Source organism: Salmo salar, chromosome ssa07 (assembly GCF_905237065.1).
Source record: "Salmo salar chromosome ssa07, Ssal_v3.1, whole genome shotgun sequence".
Lineage (NCBI taxonomy): Eukaryota > Metazoa > Chordata > Actinopteri > Salmoniformes > Salmonidae > Salmo > Salmo salar.
The window spans coordinates 50,304,698-50,321,388 of record NC_059448.1 but is presented as its reverse complement, the minus strand read 5'-3'; the positions used below and the strand labels follow the sequence as shown (position 1 = coordinate 50,321,388).

At 43.9% G+C, this 16,691-nt stretch overlaps 1 protein-coding gene across 1 annotated transcript in view; it reads right to left on the bottom strand.

Moving 5' to 3' along the window:
• anks1b (ankyrin repeat and sterile alpha motif domain containing 1B) overlaps positions 1-16,691 on the bottom strand; it is a 323,994-nt gene that overhangs the window by 155,239 nt on the left and 152,064 nt on the right. The window contains 1 exon segment of the mRNA XM_045722208.1: positions 9,558-9,711. Coding sequence (XP_045578164.1) covers positions 9,558-9,711 — 154 coding nt within the window.

Genomic DNA, 16,691 nt, shown 5'->3' with positions numbered 1-16,691 from the left:
CCTCCACATCCTTTGCCCGGTGCCCTGCAGCTCAGTATATTCACAACAGCCCAGTGACTCACAAGGCTCTTGTCTGTCGTCATGGTTGGAGCCATGTCCTACAGGAGGGCAGCGCTCCATCAACAGGGTTGGAGAGCCATGTCCTACAGGAGGGCAGCGCTCCATCAACAGGGTTGGAGAGCCATGTCCTACAGGAGGGCAGCGCTCCATCAACAGGGTTGGAGAGCCATGTCCTACAGGAGGGCAGCGCTCCATCAACAGGGTTGGAGAGCCATGTCCTACAGGAGGGCAGCGCTCCATCAACTGGGTTGGAGAGCCATGTCCTACAGGAGGGCAGCGCTCCATCAACAGGGTTGGAGAGCCATGTCCTACAGGAGGGCAGCGCTCCATCAACAGGGTTGGAGAGCCATGTCCTACAGGAGGGCAGCGCTCCATCAACAGGGTTGGAGAGCCATGTCCTACAGGAGGGCAGCGCTCTATCAACAGGGTTGGAGAGCCATGTCCTACAGGAGGGCAGCGCTCCATCAACTGGGTTGGAGAGCCATGTCCTACAGGAGGGCAGCGCTCTATCAACAGGGTTGGAGAGCCATGTCCTAACGTATTGCACAAGCTGAATGCAGGTATTTACTTAAAATGTAGCGACAAATTTATAACATCAAATCAAATTTTATTGGTCGCATACGCATATTTAGCAGATGTTATTGTGGGTGTAGTGAAATGCTTATTATTAAAATATAAACTCAGTAAAAAAAAAGAAACGTCCTCTCACTGTCAACTGTGTTTATTTTCAGCAAACTTAACATGTGTAAATATTTGTATGAAAATAACAAGATTCAACAACAGACATAAACTGAACAAGTTCCACAGACATGTGACTAACAGAAATTGAATAATGTGTCCCTGAACAAAGGGGGGGTCAAAATCAAAAGTAACAGTCAGTATCTGGTGTGGCCACCAGCTGCATTAAGTACTGCAGTGCATCTCCTCCTCATGGTTATTTGGATTTTTACGAATTATCTTTGAAAGACAGGGTCCTGAAAAAGGGACTTTTCTTTTTTTGCTGAGTTTATATTGAAATGTATTCAAAAAAATATAAGAAATTGTTTCAATAGTATTGACGGTATTGAAAAACTCAAATCTAGACATCGAAGCCAGTTTCACTGTGTTTTTTCGTTGTTCCCTTCTAATCAGGGATTGATGTAGAACAGGGACACCAGGTAGGTGCAATTAATGAATCAGATAGAGCAGAAAACCAGTAGGTTCTGGACCTCGTATGGTAAGTGTTGAATACCCCTGGTACATACAGTATACCATCCAAACCTATCTGGGAGGAAGAAAGTGTTTGAATGAGAAGATAGATAGGTAGAGAGACAGAGATAAACAGACAGAGGGAGAGAGACAGGGGGAGAGGGAGAGAGACAGAGAGCGATAGAGAGAGAGGGGGGGCGATCAGAGGGATAAATATAGACAGATATGGTATTTTCTATTTTCTTGTAGAGTAAATAAGCCTGTCAGCACTGATGTTTGACGTGAGGGTGTGTGTGTTACAAAGACAGTCTGAGGGAGGTAGTTGATGGGAGATGTAGCGAGAGGTAGAGAAAGAGTGGGCTATATAAGATAGAGAGATACAGCAGAGAGAGGAATGAGAGGGAGGAAGAAAGAATTGGTATGAGAGAGAGAAGATGGGTAGAGAGACAGAGAAAGGGGGAGACAGAGAGAGACAGCGAGACAGAGAGAATTAGAAAGAGAGAGAGAGAGAGAGAGGGGCGATCAGAGGTATAATATAGACAGATATGGTATTTTTCTGTAGAGTAAATAAGCCTGTCAGCACTGATGATTGGCGAGAGGGTGTGTGTGTGTGTGTGTGTGTGTGTGTGTGTGTGTGTGTACCATAGCTGTTTCAAAGTAGCATGTTGTTTTGTTGCACATTCGACATTGAAGGAAAATCCTGTATGAGATGTAGCTTTGAAAGGCAGACCTGTAATTGGTGCATTCTGCGACACAGTAGTGGGAGCTTAACTGTAATTGGTTAATGGGGTATGGGATTGGGAGCATGTGAGCTGTACACACACGCATTAACCCAAACACGCGCATAAATCCAAACACATACTGTACACACACACACACACACACACACACACACACACACACACACACACACACACACACCCTATATAGCCCCAGGATAATATCCCACCAGTACATACTGTACAGCAGGGATCATCAACTAGATTCAGCCATGGGCATATTTTTTCTTGAGCGGATGGTCGAGGGGCCAGAACATAATTATAAATCATTTGTAGACTGCAAGAAGCCCAAACAGATATAATATTTGACTAAAACATAATCATTTCAAAACTTGCTTATATTTGCATACAATCACATCACTATGAGCTGATTTGCTGGTCTTTTTACAGTCTTTTATGTCTAACAAGTTACATTTTGCTCATTAAATCTTAGGGGGGGGCAAATAAAATCCCCCGCGGGCCAAATTCGGCCTGCTGGCCGCCAGTTGGGGTACCCTGCTGTACTGCATGCCTGCATTAACTAGCTGTACAGCTGGTCTGGCCTATGAACACAGACTGGTCTGTCTGTGCTGCTAACACACAGACTGTCTTTGTAACACACACACACACGGAATAAGCTTGAGAACCTCCAACCGGACAGGAGGAGAGGGGGAGCCCAGATACTTCACACCCAGGGAAAGAGCATCCAAACTGGGCTTTCAGAGAGCAAAACCCCCTCTCTCTGGAACTATTCTAACACAGCTTGACATGACACAGCAAAACAAAAGCTTGCACCACAACTGGGCACCTGACAAAACGCTAACACACACACACACACACACACACACACACACACACACACACACACACACACACACACTCTGTTCTCTGTCTTTATCGGTGTGTCCACACTTGAACTTTAACCTATGAAACTTCTGAGCCTCAGATCTAAAAGAGTGTTTATGAACATGAAATCATGTGCAATTCTAACAGCCCATCATTTGGAGGGGGTGATTCTAGTCATTTGATGTTCAGCTGTCTGTGGATCAACAGGCCCAGAACTTTCACAACTTCCAGCTCCATGCCACTACCAGAGCTATCTAAAACCATTTCAGAGATGTACTATCTTTCCCTAGTGATACCGCACCAGAGCTATCTAAAACCATTTCAGAGATGTACTATCTTTCCCTAGTGATACCGCACCAGAGCTATCTAAAACCATTTCAGAGATGTACTATCTTTCCCTAGTGATACCGCACCAGAGCTATCTAAAACCATTTCAGAGATGTACTATCTTGCCCTAGTGATACCGCACCAGAGCTATCTAAAACCATTTCAGAGATGTGCCATCTTGCCCTAGTGATACCGCACCAGAGCTATCTAAAACCATTTCAGAGATGTGCTATCTAAAACCATTTCAGAGATGAGCTATCTAAAACCATTTCAGAGATGTACTATCTTTCCCTAGTGATACCGCACCAGAGCTATCTAAAACCATTTCAGAGATGTGCTATCTTGCCCTAGTGATACCGCACCAGAGCTATCTAAAACCATTTCAGAGATGTACTATCTTTCCCTAGTGATACCGCACCAGAGCTATCTAAAACCATTTCAGAGATGTGCTATCTTGCCCTAGTGATACCGCACCAGAGCTATCTAAAACCATTTCAGAGATGTGCTATCTTGCCCTAGTGATACCGCACCAGAGCTATCTAAAACCATTTCAGAGATGTGCTATCTTGCCCTAGTGATACCGCACCAGAGCTATCTAAAACCATTTCATTTGATGGCTATTATCTTGGCCTTTTTCATATCACAGATCAGTGGTTCTCAGACGGATTTGGAAGTTTTCTTGTGAGTAACCTAGTAAACAAAAACAATGTTTCAAGCCAGGATCTGCCGCTGAAGGAATCAGCCTTGAGCTAAAAGTTTGCAGAGGCTTTATCCCAACAATTATGATATTCTTTTTTTTAATCATTGAACAATTGCTGGAGACCCACAGGAATGTGTATGACTTTGTTCCAGCCTTGCACTAACTAACAACAACTGCTTCAACTAATCAACTTATGATCAAACAGCTGACTGTCATAAATCCTTCAACCCCGATCCAAGTATGCCTTAGGTACTTCAAGGTTTTGAGTCGATATTTTTTTGCTCAGTAGAAACATAGTTATTAGCATAGTAATATTGTATAGGCTGTGTTCAAAGCTAGTCTGCCCTCTTGATATGAAAAGCATATTGTACCATCTGTCTCCTACCGTATTGGTCTCATGATCATTTGACAGTGTTCAGCCTTGCCATACTGATAATAATATCCATCTTGGTAGTATTCCACAACCCCAGCCTCTGACTCTAGAGAGATATGGTGTTGACTCTGTATGCATGAACACAGGTGGTTGGTCAATTACATGTGAATATTCATGAGCAGTTCACCACTCCTCATTAATGATTCAAACAAAATGGCTGCCAACAAGTAGCGGGGAAAATCTCAGAGCACGGGAGGGAGGAGTGAAAGTGTGTGTGTGTGTGTAACGTGTGTGTATGCCTCACGATTCCTCCCACACCCCACCCCTCCCCTCCTTACCCTCCTTGCCCATACTCAATGGGGCATGACTGCTCTAATGGCAGAGCCTGGAGAGTTAGTTGTGCTTCTTATTTCGTGTTGTCGTTGGTTAGTCAGAGCACAATTACCCAAATGTCACCTCCAGAGCTTCATCACGGGGGGAAATGGACTGGAACAGAACGACATCTTGGCTTTAGCCTCAGGGAAAGAAGGGAAGGAGGATAAAGGAGGAGGGAGCAGAGAGGAGTGGAAGCATTGGATCGGAGGAAGGGAAGGGTAGATGCTGTGGGAGGGTCAATTGAAAGTGAAAGTTTGTGTGTGTCAAGAAGTATTTTCTGGTGTGTGTGTGTGTGTGTGCGTGCGTGCCTGTCTGTGTATATTTGGTGTGTGTGTGTATGTGTGTGACTGCAGGAGCCCATGTGTTTACCCTGGGAGTCGATAGCTATTACTGCTAACCACTTAGCGGTGACAGCTAGCCGTCTGTCTCCTGCCCTGTACGTGATTGCAGGCCTCTAAGCCTCATCGCCACTATATTAAGACACCCAGCTTTCAAAAGACCCATAATATCCCTGTCTGTGGGCTCCTATATTCGCTGTGACATTGTACAGTACATAAGAGTCCCTTACTATTCTAGCTGTTTGGTAAATGTAACTGCATGGGGACAGATTGCTACTGTGCTGCGTCTTCCCCCCCCATTGACGTTTCCTGTTGTGCTGAAGAGGTTTCATTATGCAGTATGTGTAGCCTATGTGTTTCTGCAGCACACACAGAGACACAGTGGCTGTGAATGGTCCGTTTGAGGTGATCTTACATTGTGAAGGGGAGAGGGCGAGAAAGAGAGAGGGCGAGAAAGAGAGAGGGAGAGAGGGAGAAAGAGAGAAAGATAGATTGAAGAGTACATTTAAGTAGATACACTGACAGGGGAAACTGCAAGGCTAAGACAATGCATACTGTGAGACAGTTATTTTTGGTGGACGCTACTGACTTAGTCATCATCTCTGAGGACAAGTTAGTAGTTCCCTATGTCATCCCTATGTCATCCCTAAGTCCCTATGCCCCAGCCAGGTAGGTCTGCAGTAACAGACAGTAAGGAGATAGATCTGCCTGTTGCGCTGCCAGCTGACTCTGCAGCGTAGGACAGCATGCGACTGGGCTAGGGTTGAATACTGGGAACCGGGTTACTGAGATTTACTGAGATTTCCTGCCCAAACTCCACTCCCTTTTCCCAGGATAAATAACTGCGAGAAACCGGTATATTATAATAAATGATTTCTAATGAACAGCATGCCATGAAATGGAACTATTAAATGATATGCAATGTCTAAATCTTGCTTCTCTACAGCCTTCTCTCTGCATGATCAATCATCAACGCTCAGGGTGGGGACAGACAGCGCATCTCAGTACGGAGCGCAGTTTACAACACGTTTCATCTCATCACGGTAACTCTTTATCTGTGACAGATAGGCCTACATTTCCTGCAACATAGTCTATGCTACAGTAATATATAGACTGAATGTGCGTCTGATTTACACATCTCCATCTAGCTTTCGGAGGTCACCTTATTTTTGAATTGGAAAGATAGTTTTTTTGTTTTAAACAGCCTATCACTGGAATATCATTGCTTTAAATCAGAGTGCATGTGTGCACTCTCTCGCAGTCTCTCTCTCTCTCCATCAATTCCATTCAAATTGCTACCAAAATAGATAATCCTGTTCAAGAATCTACTAGAAAATCTACGGCAAGATCTAAAAATGGTTGTCTAGCAATGATCAACAACCAATTTGACAGAGCTTGAAGAATTTTGAAAGGAATAATAGGCAAAATGCACAATCCAGGTGTGGAAAGCTCTTATAGACTTACCCAGAAAGACTCACAGCTTTAATCGGGCTCCCGAGTGGCGCAGTGGTCTAAGACACTGCATCTCAGTGAAAAAGGCATCACTGCAGTACCTGGTTCAAATCCAGGCTGCATCACATCCGGCCGTGATTGGGAGTCCCATAGGGTGGCGCACAATTGGCCCGGCGTTGTCCGGGTTTGGCCGAGGTAGGCGTCATTGTAAATAAGAATTTGTTCTTAACTGACTTGCCTAGTTAAATAAAGGTTCAATAAAAAATAAAACCACTGCCAAAGGTGCTTCTACAGAGTAGTGACTCAGGCGTGTGAATACTTATGGAAATCTGTATTTCATTTTCAAAACATGTTTTCACTTTGTCATTGGGTGTGAAAAAAGATATATTTAATACATTTTGAATTCAGGCTGTAACACAGTAACATGTTCAATCTTGGTTTCATCAGACCAGAGAATTTCTCATGGTCTGAAAGTCCTTTAGGTACCTTTTGGCAAACTCCAAGCGGGCTGTCATGTGCCTTTTACTGAGGAGTGGCTTTGGTCTGGCCACTCTACCAAAAAGGCCTGATTGGTGGAGTGCTGCAGAGATGGGAGAACCTTCCTGAAGGACAACCATCTCCACAGAGGATCTCTGGAGCTCTGTCAGAGTGACCATCGGGTTCTTGGTCACCTCCCTGACCAAGGCCCTTCTCCCCCAATTGGTCAGTTTGGCCGGGCGGCCATTTCTAGGAAGATAATTGGTGGTTCAAAACTTCTTAAATTTAAGAACGATGGAGGCCACTGTGTTCTTTGGTAACCTTCCCCAGACCTGTGCCTCGACACAATCCTGTCTCTGAGCTCCACCGACAATTCCTTCGACCTCATGGCTTGGTTTTTATGCTCTGACATGCACTGTCAACTGTGGGACCTTTATATAGACAGGTATGTGCCTTTCCAAATCATGTCCAATCAATTTAATTTACCACAGGTGGACTACAATGAAGTTGTAGAAACATCTCAAGGATGATCAATGGAAACAGGATGCACCAGAGCTCAATTTCGAGTCTCATAGCAAAGTGTCTGAATACTTATGTAAATAAGGTATTTCTGTTTTTTATGTTTCATACATTTGCAAACATTTGCAAATGTAATACATTTTAGAATAAGGCTGTAACATAACAAAATGTGGACAAAGCCAAGGGGTCTGAGTACTTTCCGAATACACTGTAGCTAGCTTTGTTTTTCTGTTGTGCGAAATGTGTGGTAGCTTATAATGTATATCAAAGGCTATGTCTTGGATAACGGCACAATCATTTGGGTTTTTTGGTGCTTGGGATCATAAAATGTAATGTATGGCTCATAAAATGTCTTTAATGTATGGCTCATAAAATGTCTTTAATGTATGGCTCATAAAATGTCTTTAATGTATGGCTCATAAAATGTCTAATGTATGGCTTATCAGGCCCAGGTAGCATCAGGCTTGAATTTTCATGCTGATCAAAACTCTAATCAATTCCAGACATATTGATGTGCTTTATACGCTTCCAATTTTGGCTCTTATACGCTTCCATTTTTGTCTCTCTCACACTCTCTCTCTCTGTCTCTTCTTGTTTCTTTTCTCTCTCCAGAAAAGAGAGAGTGTGAGTGGCTCCCAGTCATGTCCCATTACAGATCTGAGTGATTGGGCTAAATGCAGGAATCCCTGATTCCCCCCAGCCGTCCTCTGATTAGTTTAGTTAGCACTCCTCCTGAGCTGACCCCTGGAGAAATCTCACCTCTGAAGTCTGTGTGTGTGTGTGAAGGAGTGACTCAGAGTGACTGTCCTTGTAGACTGACATGAAGAAGCTCCACACACACCAGAGATGTATACAACTGCATGTAAGTTTCCTTTACCCATTAGAAGTCAATCACACAGCAAAGTCCAACCAAAAAACCAACCAACCAAACAGCCTAACTCTCACCAGGAGTGATTCAACCACAGTTACCATGACAACCCACCGCTGACTCACCACCTTTTTACTGGGAGTGTGGTAGAGGCACAGTTGCCAGGACAACCCGTGGTGTAGCCCACCATGGTATTGGTAGAGAGTAAAATGAGAACCCTGGGCACGGTGCTGCGATGGCTTCGGCAGTGACGGCTTAGAACTGAAAGGAGTTTTGCTTTATTGTACAATTTCAACATCTACGACTGTGACGGTGTGGCCAATGGTAACGGAGATGACTGTTGTTACGGAGCTGACCATTGTTGTTCCTGTTATTACTTCATTATATACAGTACCGGTCAAACGTTTGGACACACCTACTCATTCCAGGGTTTTTCTTTATTTTTACTATTTCTACATTGTAGAATAATAGTGAAGACATCAAAAATATGAAATTCCACATATGGAACTCTATGAAGCATTTATTTGGGCTGCAATTTCTGAGGCTGTTAACAGTAATGAACTTATCCTCTGCAGCAGAGGTAACTCTGGGTCTTCCATTCCTGTGGCGGTCCTCATGAGAGCCAGTTTCACCATCATAGTGCTTGATGGTTTTTGCGACTGCACTTAAAGAAACTTTCAAAGTTCTTGACATTTTCCGTATTGACTGACCTTCATGTCTTAAAGTAATGATGGACTCTCATTTACTTTGCTTATTTGAGCTGTTCTTGCAATAATATGGACTTGGTCTTTTACCAAACAGGGCTATCTTCTGTATACCACCCCTACCTTGTCACAACACAACTGATTGGCTGAAATGCATTAAGACGTAAAGAAATTCAACAAATTAACAAGGCACACCTGTTAATTGAAATGCATTCCAGGTGACTACCTCATGAAGCTGGTTGAGAGAATGCCTAGAGTGTGCAAAGCTGTCATCAAGGCAAAGGGTGGCTATTTGAAGAATCTCAAATATAAAATATATTTTGATTTGTTTAACACTTTTTCGTTTACTACATGATTCCACATGTTATTTCATAGTTTTGATGTCTTCACTATTATTACACAATGTAGAAAACAGTACAAATAAAGAAGAACCCTTGAATAAGTAGGTGTTGTAAAACTTTTGACCGGTAGTGTATATTCAAAATCTACAGCAGTGACGGTACTGACAACGGTGACGGAGGTGAATGTAGTATACAGAGGTTGTTGAACAGGTGGTTTGGGTGTGTCCTTACCGTTGAGGGGGCAGGCGTTGAAGAGGCCGATGTCCAGCGAGCAGGGTTTGCGGGTCACGGCGGTGGTGACGGACTCATACGGATTGTCCTCATCCTCTGGTAAGAAGACGTCAAGGGAGGGTGATGGTACGATCTCCGCCGAGCGCTTCGAGTCCTGATAGGGGGAGGGAGGGAGAGAAAGAGAGAGCGAGAGAGAGAGAGGGAGGAACATGGTGAGAATGTCATGGGTAGTTTCACGTGTGGAAACGACAGAATATTTGTGTGTATGTACATTGACAAGCACGGCCAATGTTCAATGTATAACCTTGAACGTTGGATCAACAATGTTTGTTTACTGCCCTTGGTACCATCAGATCAGACAAACAACCCATCATCATAACTCATCCACCTCAAGGACACGGTTCAATTTAAACACTGTTCAGGCCTGCTCCCCTGCTGAATCTAAGAATTTGATTGTACTGCAATTGATTTAATATGCACAGGCACGACCAGATAGAGGAAAACACAAAAAAATACACTAAAATACCCCAATTTTGCAACAAAAAAATAAGCAATGACAGAGAAAATAGAAAATACACAGAAATACACAGATTTAGCAACAAAATAATAAGCTATTAGGCAAAACTGTGACAGTATGTTTTATTCTTTCTCTCTTTCTTTATAACCCTGTGTAACCAGATGTTGATATAGTAGAAAGACTGGAGACCACATATCCCAGGGTCCCCCTCTACTACTGAGAGGAGATAACCATCACCCTCGCTGAGGCCTCCGGCCCGTCACATGACATAGGGCAAAACCAGACAGCATGACGGCCTCAAGCGTGGTTTCTGAGAAAAATAGCGTGTTGCTCCCTTCAAGTCAAAATAGAAGAAACCATGAGATCATGACTCCATTGCAACTGAGCCAAAATGGCTGATGTCCTGTGTGCAACCAGTTTCATGTTGTTCTATTCCTGTGACAGTATGAAAAGGTTGAGACCCAGCGGGTTGACAGAAAAACCCTTGGAACTAAATGTCCCTGTCTATATGGCATATGTGCACCCATGCCAAATGAAAACACAACAGTGAGCAATGGAGGGCGCAGGAAAGACAGACATTTCTCACCAGAGACACATGGGCAATAGATGCCTGTGTTTCCCATAATGCACCACTCCATCATCATTACTGAGACGTCGCCCAGGTCACCCCACCATATTTGGTTGCCGTGGTACCGCCGTGGCGACGGGGGCGTGGCGTTGTCCATGACTCACCCATGGTGTGTTAATTTCCCCTGAACCCTATCGACTCACCCCTCCTCTCCAACCTCATTGTCTACTACATTACCCAGACACCACTGGGCCATCAATCACGCACTGAACGCATGCAGAGAAGATTAATCATCATCTTTGATTGAATGATCACTCCCTAGATAATCTGTCTCGTGTATACACACACACACACGTTCACTACTCAATGTGTCGTAGTACACTAGCTAATATAAAACTTCAGTCTGTGTGCTCCTTTTCTCACACACACACGTGTTGCGCAGACACACAACCACACACACATCAGTGGTTACACTATAAGTCACACACAGTGTGGCACACACACACACACACACGTGTGCGCGCACCACACACACACACACACACACACACACACACACACACACACACACACACACACACACACACACACACACACACACACACATACACAAAAGACCAGCAGGTGTATTGAATGAGTCACATTACTCTAGCCCATGTAAAGTACCAGCCGGTGAAGTCACACGTGGTTTCACACAGTAATAGTATGGTACGGGTTAACGTTTCACCTCAATATGCTTACAGTCATCAGAAGTAATTACACTCCATAAAAAACTAGAGACAAAAACTGTGGCCCTGCGAATTGAGTCTCCCTTAACAGTTACAGCCAAAACCCTTTATACTGAGATTTCCTGATAGATGAAGAACCCAAGAGAGACTGTGTCCCAAATGGCATCCTATTACCTATATAGTGCTCTACTTTTGACTGGAGCCCTAATGCATGTGCCCTGGTCAAAAGTAGTGCACTATAAAGGAAACAGGGTGCCAATTGGGACGCAGCCTTTCTCTGGCGCTATCATGGGTTCCCCTTCTGGGGCTTATTAGACAACTTGGGTTCTTTGTGCAACCCATCTCTGGATGCAGTGGTCCAGAGGGAGAAGACAGGAATGCCTCTGTCTTTATCCTCCACATCAAACCCTCTTTCTCTTTTCTCATTCTCTATCCTCTCTGACTTCCTAATGTACATCATGTTCCCTCCCTGTCACAATATCCCTTTCATCACTTTTCTCCCGCTCTGTCTGCTCTTATTTCACGTTCTCTCTCTGTCTCTCTCTCGCTCTCTCTGAAACACTTTTTTGCATAAATCTACAAACCAATAACCCACTCTCTGGCTTTTTATTCTCTCTCTTTTTCTCTTCATCCCTGAAGTTTACTTGTCTGCCTGTATAAAGAACACACCAGCACCTCAGCCTCTCCCTCCTCCTCTCCCTATCTCCCTTCCACCCAGCCATCTCAGGGAGAGCGGCAGTGGAGGAACTCCAAACTTACTACGGAGAGAATAAAACAGACGAGAGCAACGCAGCGATGAACTGAGAGAACCAGAGAAAGAGAGAGAAAGAGATGAAAGCCTAGTGGATACACTCCAACTTACTTCAGAGTAACTACAATAGTTTTACTGAATCCCGAGGAAAGGAAGGTGGAAAATGAGTTCGAGAAAAGGGCTGGTTCAGAGGAAGGGAAGGAAGTATGCTACAGTGGGTTTGAAGCAGGGATTTCCTCCCTCTCTTTCAGTCTCCCTGTCTCTCTCTCAAACACAATTTTGTTCTATTTGTTCTCCTATCTATCTAAATAGGTAAAAGTCGTTCAACTCAAAGCGAGAGCCATTCTCTACTACCTCAGACGCTTTAGTCCCCCACTCCCCAGTCCCCACCTCTCCAGGCTCCCACTCAATCAGAAAGTGTGTAAAAGGCCAGCGCACCAGAGACGCCACACCACCATCTGCATACCAAGTCAACTCAGAGGTGCTAAGGCAGTTTGTGTTACCTGTTAATAGTTGATCCCACCTCCACTTCCTGGTGTAGGGGGTGAGAAGGTTGAGTAGGTTCACGCAATGAGCTCCATGTCCAAACACAAACAAGACGGTGTCTTAAACACACACTTCCTCTCTTTCCCTCTCTCTCCCTCTCTCCTCCCTCTCTCCTCCCTCGCTCTCCCTCTCTTTATCTGTGGAGAGATAGGACACAGAGGAACTTGTGTGTCTGCCACAGGAAGGGAACAGACAAAAAGAGTCCTCCTCCGGCCACTAATTAGCAGTCTCTTAGCAGTGTGTGTGTGTGTGTGTGTGTGTGTGTGTGTGTGTGTGTGTGTCAGGCTGGTAACCCAAATAGGAAATCTGTTGATACTACAGTCACGTCCCTGGAGCTACCATCCTGCAGGACATGTGACTCTGACCCGTTGTGTTCTGTGTGTGTGCTTGCAGACTTACAGGTTCTTTTCAAAAAGTTCATCTTATTTTTTCATTTCTTGACCAAAATAATACAACAATAAAGAGCAAAACAGAACAGCCACTTTTTTCATTCAATCTCTCTTCCTCCCTCTCTCATTCCACATATCCCACTCCTCCTGGTTTCCGTCCCCTAAGCACTGTGCAAACAATCTCTCTCTCGCTCTTTAACCCACTCCTCTTTCCCTCACTCCCCTATCCCTGCCTAACAGACAGTCCAAGCAGTTCAGACTGCAGCAGATATGAAGGACGCTGTACTTCATTGGAATTTCCTCATATTTGATTAGAGGAGGGGGTCAGGAACCATCGTAGAGGAACGGACAATAGTCCCTCTGAGACCATCCCACAACACAATGGGGGGGGGGGGGGGTGAGAGCAAGAGGGGGGAGAGATAGAGGGGGGGGGGGCGAGCGAGAGCGCGACAGCCTCTAAGAATGGTATTTTACTCAGAGGACAGCTAATCCTAGAGAAATCAGTTACCTCAGCATTAGCTTACTGAGCTCACCCCAGAGAAATCCTCTCCTTTCAGGAAATCACTCCACCTCCCCAACATGGCCTCCCTGAGTAGAGCCGGTGCCAGAAACAGTTTCCCTGAGCATCATTACTAAACCCATGGACTTGAGAAAACTGCTAGAGCAGGGCCCACAAGGTACACAGCCATGGGGAGTGCTCCATATCACTCAGGTATATGGTCATTTTGTTAGAGAGTAAGGGCTTATTCAGGACTGAGTATGGATGAAGAATCAAGACTATTGATCTATTGGGATTATATTTGATTTCCATTTCTTCAGTGCAAAAATGATGATGATGGTAATGGTGATGACAACGACGATGACAATGGTGAAAACGATAAGGATGAGTTATCATAATTACCATGTAATTATCCATTCCACCGTAGCTCTTCCCAGGATAGAACTGCCTGATTTGGACACAGTGATGACATCGGCATTCATTACTCCTGTAACATACTGTACACACCTGCTCTTCATTAACAAGGGCGTAACTATAGCAACCAGTTGAGTCATCTGAGCACAGAACATCTGCAGTCTCCAGAGTAGAACATCAAGGACAGCCTCTTCATCAGAACCTCAGGCAGGTGCTCCAACCAACTGATCAACTTTTCTCGTGAACGTTCGCCTTTCATTTCGGTCTTGAGAAAGGCCTTGCAGCCGAAATCTCGATATTACAGTTTGAGATGCAATGAAATCTTCAAGAGATACAGAAAATGAACCCAAGAAAATGTTTACCACTGATCAAAGAGCACATTAGGTTCTACTCACACTAACACTGATCTGAAATCTGCTTGTGGATTGACTGACACAGTGTACATCAAATCATTGGTTCTCATCACTCTGAACTAGATAAGACAACACAAACGGATCTGGGACCAGGCTAGTGTCCTTTCTTGCATCTACTGATACTAGGGGAGCGATTATTTCGCATTGATAGATTACTTTATACAGAAAACCACCTGCCAACTCCCTCGTTTAGCTAGTGTAGGTCTCTAACTTGTTCCTCAGTCCTCGTTTAGCTAGTGTAGGTCTCTAACTTGTTCCTCAGTCCTCGTTTAGCTAGTGTAGGTCTCTATCTTGTTTTTCAGTCCTCGTTTAGCTAGTGTAGGTCTCTAACTTGTTCCTCAGTCCTTGTTTAGCTAGTGTAGGTCTCTAACTTGTTCCTCAGTCCTCGTTTAGCTAGTGTAGGTCTCTAACTTGTTTTTCAGTCCTCGTTTAGATAGTGTAGGTCTCTAACTTGTTCCTCAGTCCTCGTTTAGCTAGTGTAGGTCTCTAACTTGTTCCTCAGTCCTCGTTTAGCTAGTGTAGGTCTCTAACTTGTTCCTCAGTCCTCGTTTAGCTAGTGTAGTTCTCTAACTTGTTCCTCAAACCTTGTTTAGCTAGTGTAGGTCTCTAACTTGTTCCTCAGTCCTCGTATAGCTAGTGTAGGTCTCTAACTTGTTTTTCAGTCCCCGTTTAGCTAGTGTAGGTCTCTAACTTGTTCCTCAGTCCCCATTTAGCTAGTGTAGGTCTCTAACTTGTTCTTCAGCCCTCCGATGACACCAAGCACCAGTATCCAGCGGCCATTCCTATAATCATGTGATGCAGATTATATACTGCAGAAATGCCACTTTCCAAGGAGATGATTTCTGCCTCCACTTGGATTCCACAGCAACTTCCTTACCACTTGTGAGGAACAGAGCTGAATCATAAAATATGACAAGTTGTATATTAGCTGGTTATGAAGGCCTGGGGTGACTCAGTCAGTATGACTCTCTAGGAGGGACCATAAAGTATATATGACGCAGTGGGGACCCTTAGTATGTGTGGTAGGGGCCTCCCTCTCTCTGTGGAGAGGAAGAGGATTTATGACCTTTGTAGAGTGGCTGTATGGTCCAACTGTTAAATCATACCAGAGAGAGAGAGAGAGAGAGAGAGAGAGAGAGAGAGAGAGAGGCAGAGAGATAGGTAGACAGGGATGCCTAGGAGAGGAGAGATGGGTTAGAGAAAGGAGAGATGGGTTAGAGAAAGGAGAGATGGGTTAGAGAAAAGAGAGAGTTCCCAAACATGCCACTTTCACTGCTGTCACCCCAAAACCACAACATTTAAATAGGTATAATTTAAAGGAGAGATGACATTAACCATAATAAACTACAACGCCCTTGAATACTGCCTTGAAGCTAAGTGGACTTCTTGTACAATGGCTTGGGACTTTGAATAAGTGCACTAAAGAAGACTGGATATGCATAATATGTTTATTTTCTCCTATCACAGCCATTTAACTTACTTATGTTGTATGTATGGGGGACAAAAGAAGGGGGGTAGTCATTCAAAAAACATGTCAATCACTATTATTTCACACAGAGTGAGGCCATATAATTTATCATGTGATTTGTTAAACCAAATCTGACTTCTGAACTAATTTAGGCTTGCCTAAACAAAGGGGGAGAGTAATTATGCAACAACTATATTTTATTTATTTAAGTTTTATTAACTTGTAAAACCCCAAAAAATAAAAAATTATATATATATTTACTTTTCACTTTGTTATGGAGTATTTTGTGTAGATCAATGACAAAAAATTGCTATTAAATCTATTTCAATCCCACTTTGTAATGCAACAAAATGGAGGTGTAGACTTTCTATAGGCACTGTACAGTATCTAGAAGGATATCTTGGAAACGGTGTGCTGCACATTTAAACTTAGCGTACTTATCTGGAGTTAATTGCATATTACTGATGAACATTAGTTGCAAAGTAGAACCCCCATAGGCTAATACTGTATTGCGTCATCTAATAGCATCATAGCCAACATTAGCAACGCCAGCCGAGACTGAACTTTAGCAGTAGACAGTGAGTTGTGAGAAAATGCTGACTTGGAACTAGAAGGATTAGCCAGTGGGAACCAATCGCATGCTAACTGTATTAGCTAATGTATGAATATTTAAGATGGAAATGCCAGGGAAGATGAATAGTGTTGCACATAAACATTAGCGACGGTAACACAATCATAAACTAACTGTGTTGGTCGTATGGATTATGAGAGAGTAATGACACACATGGGTAAGCATGCATACACACACACACAAACAAACGTGTGCTCATAAGCACACACA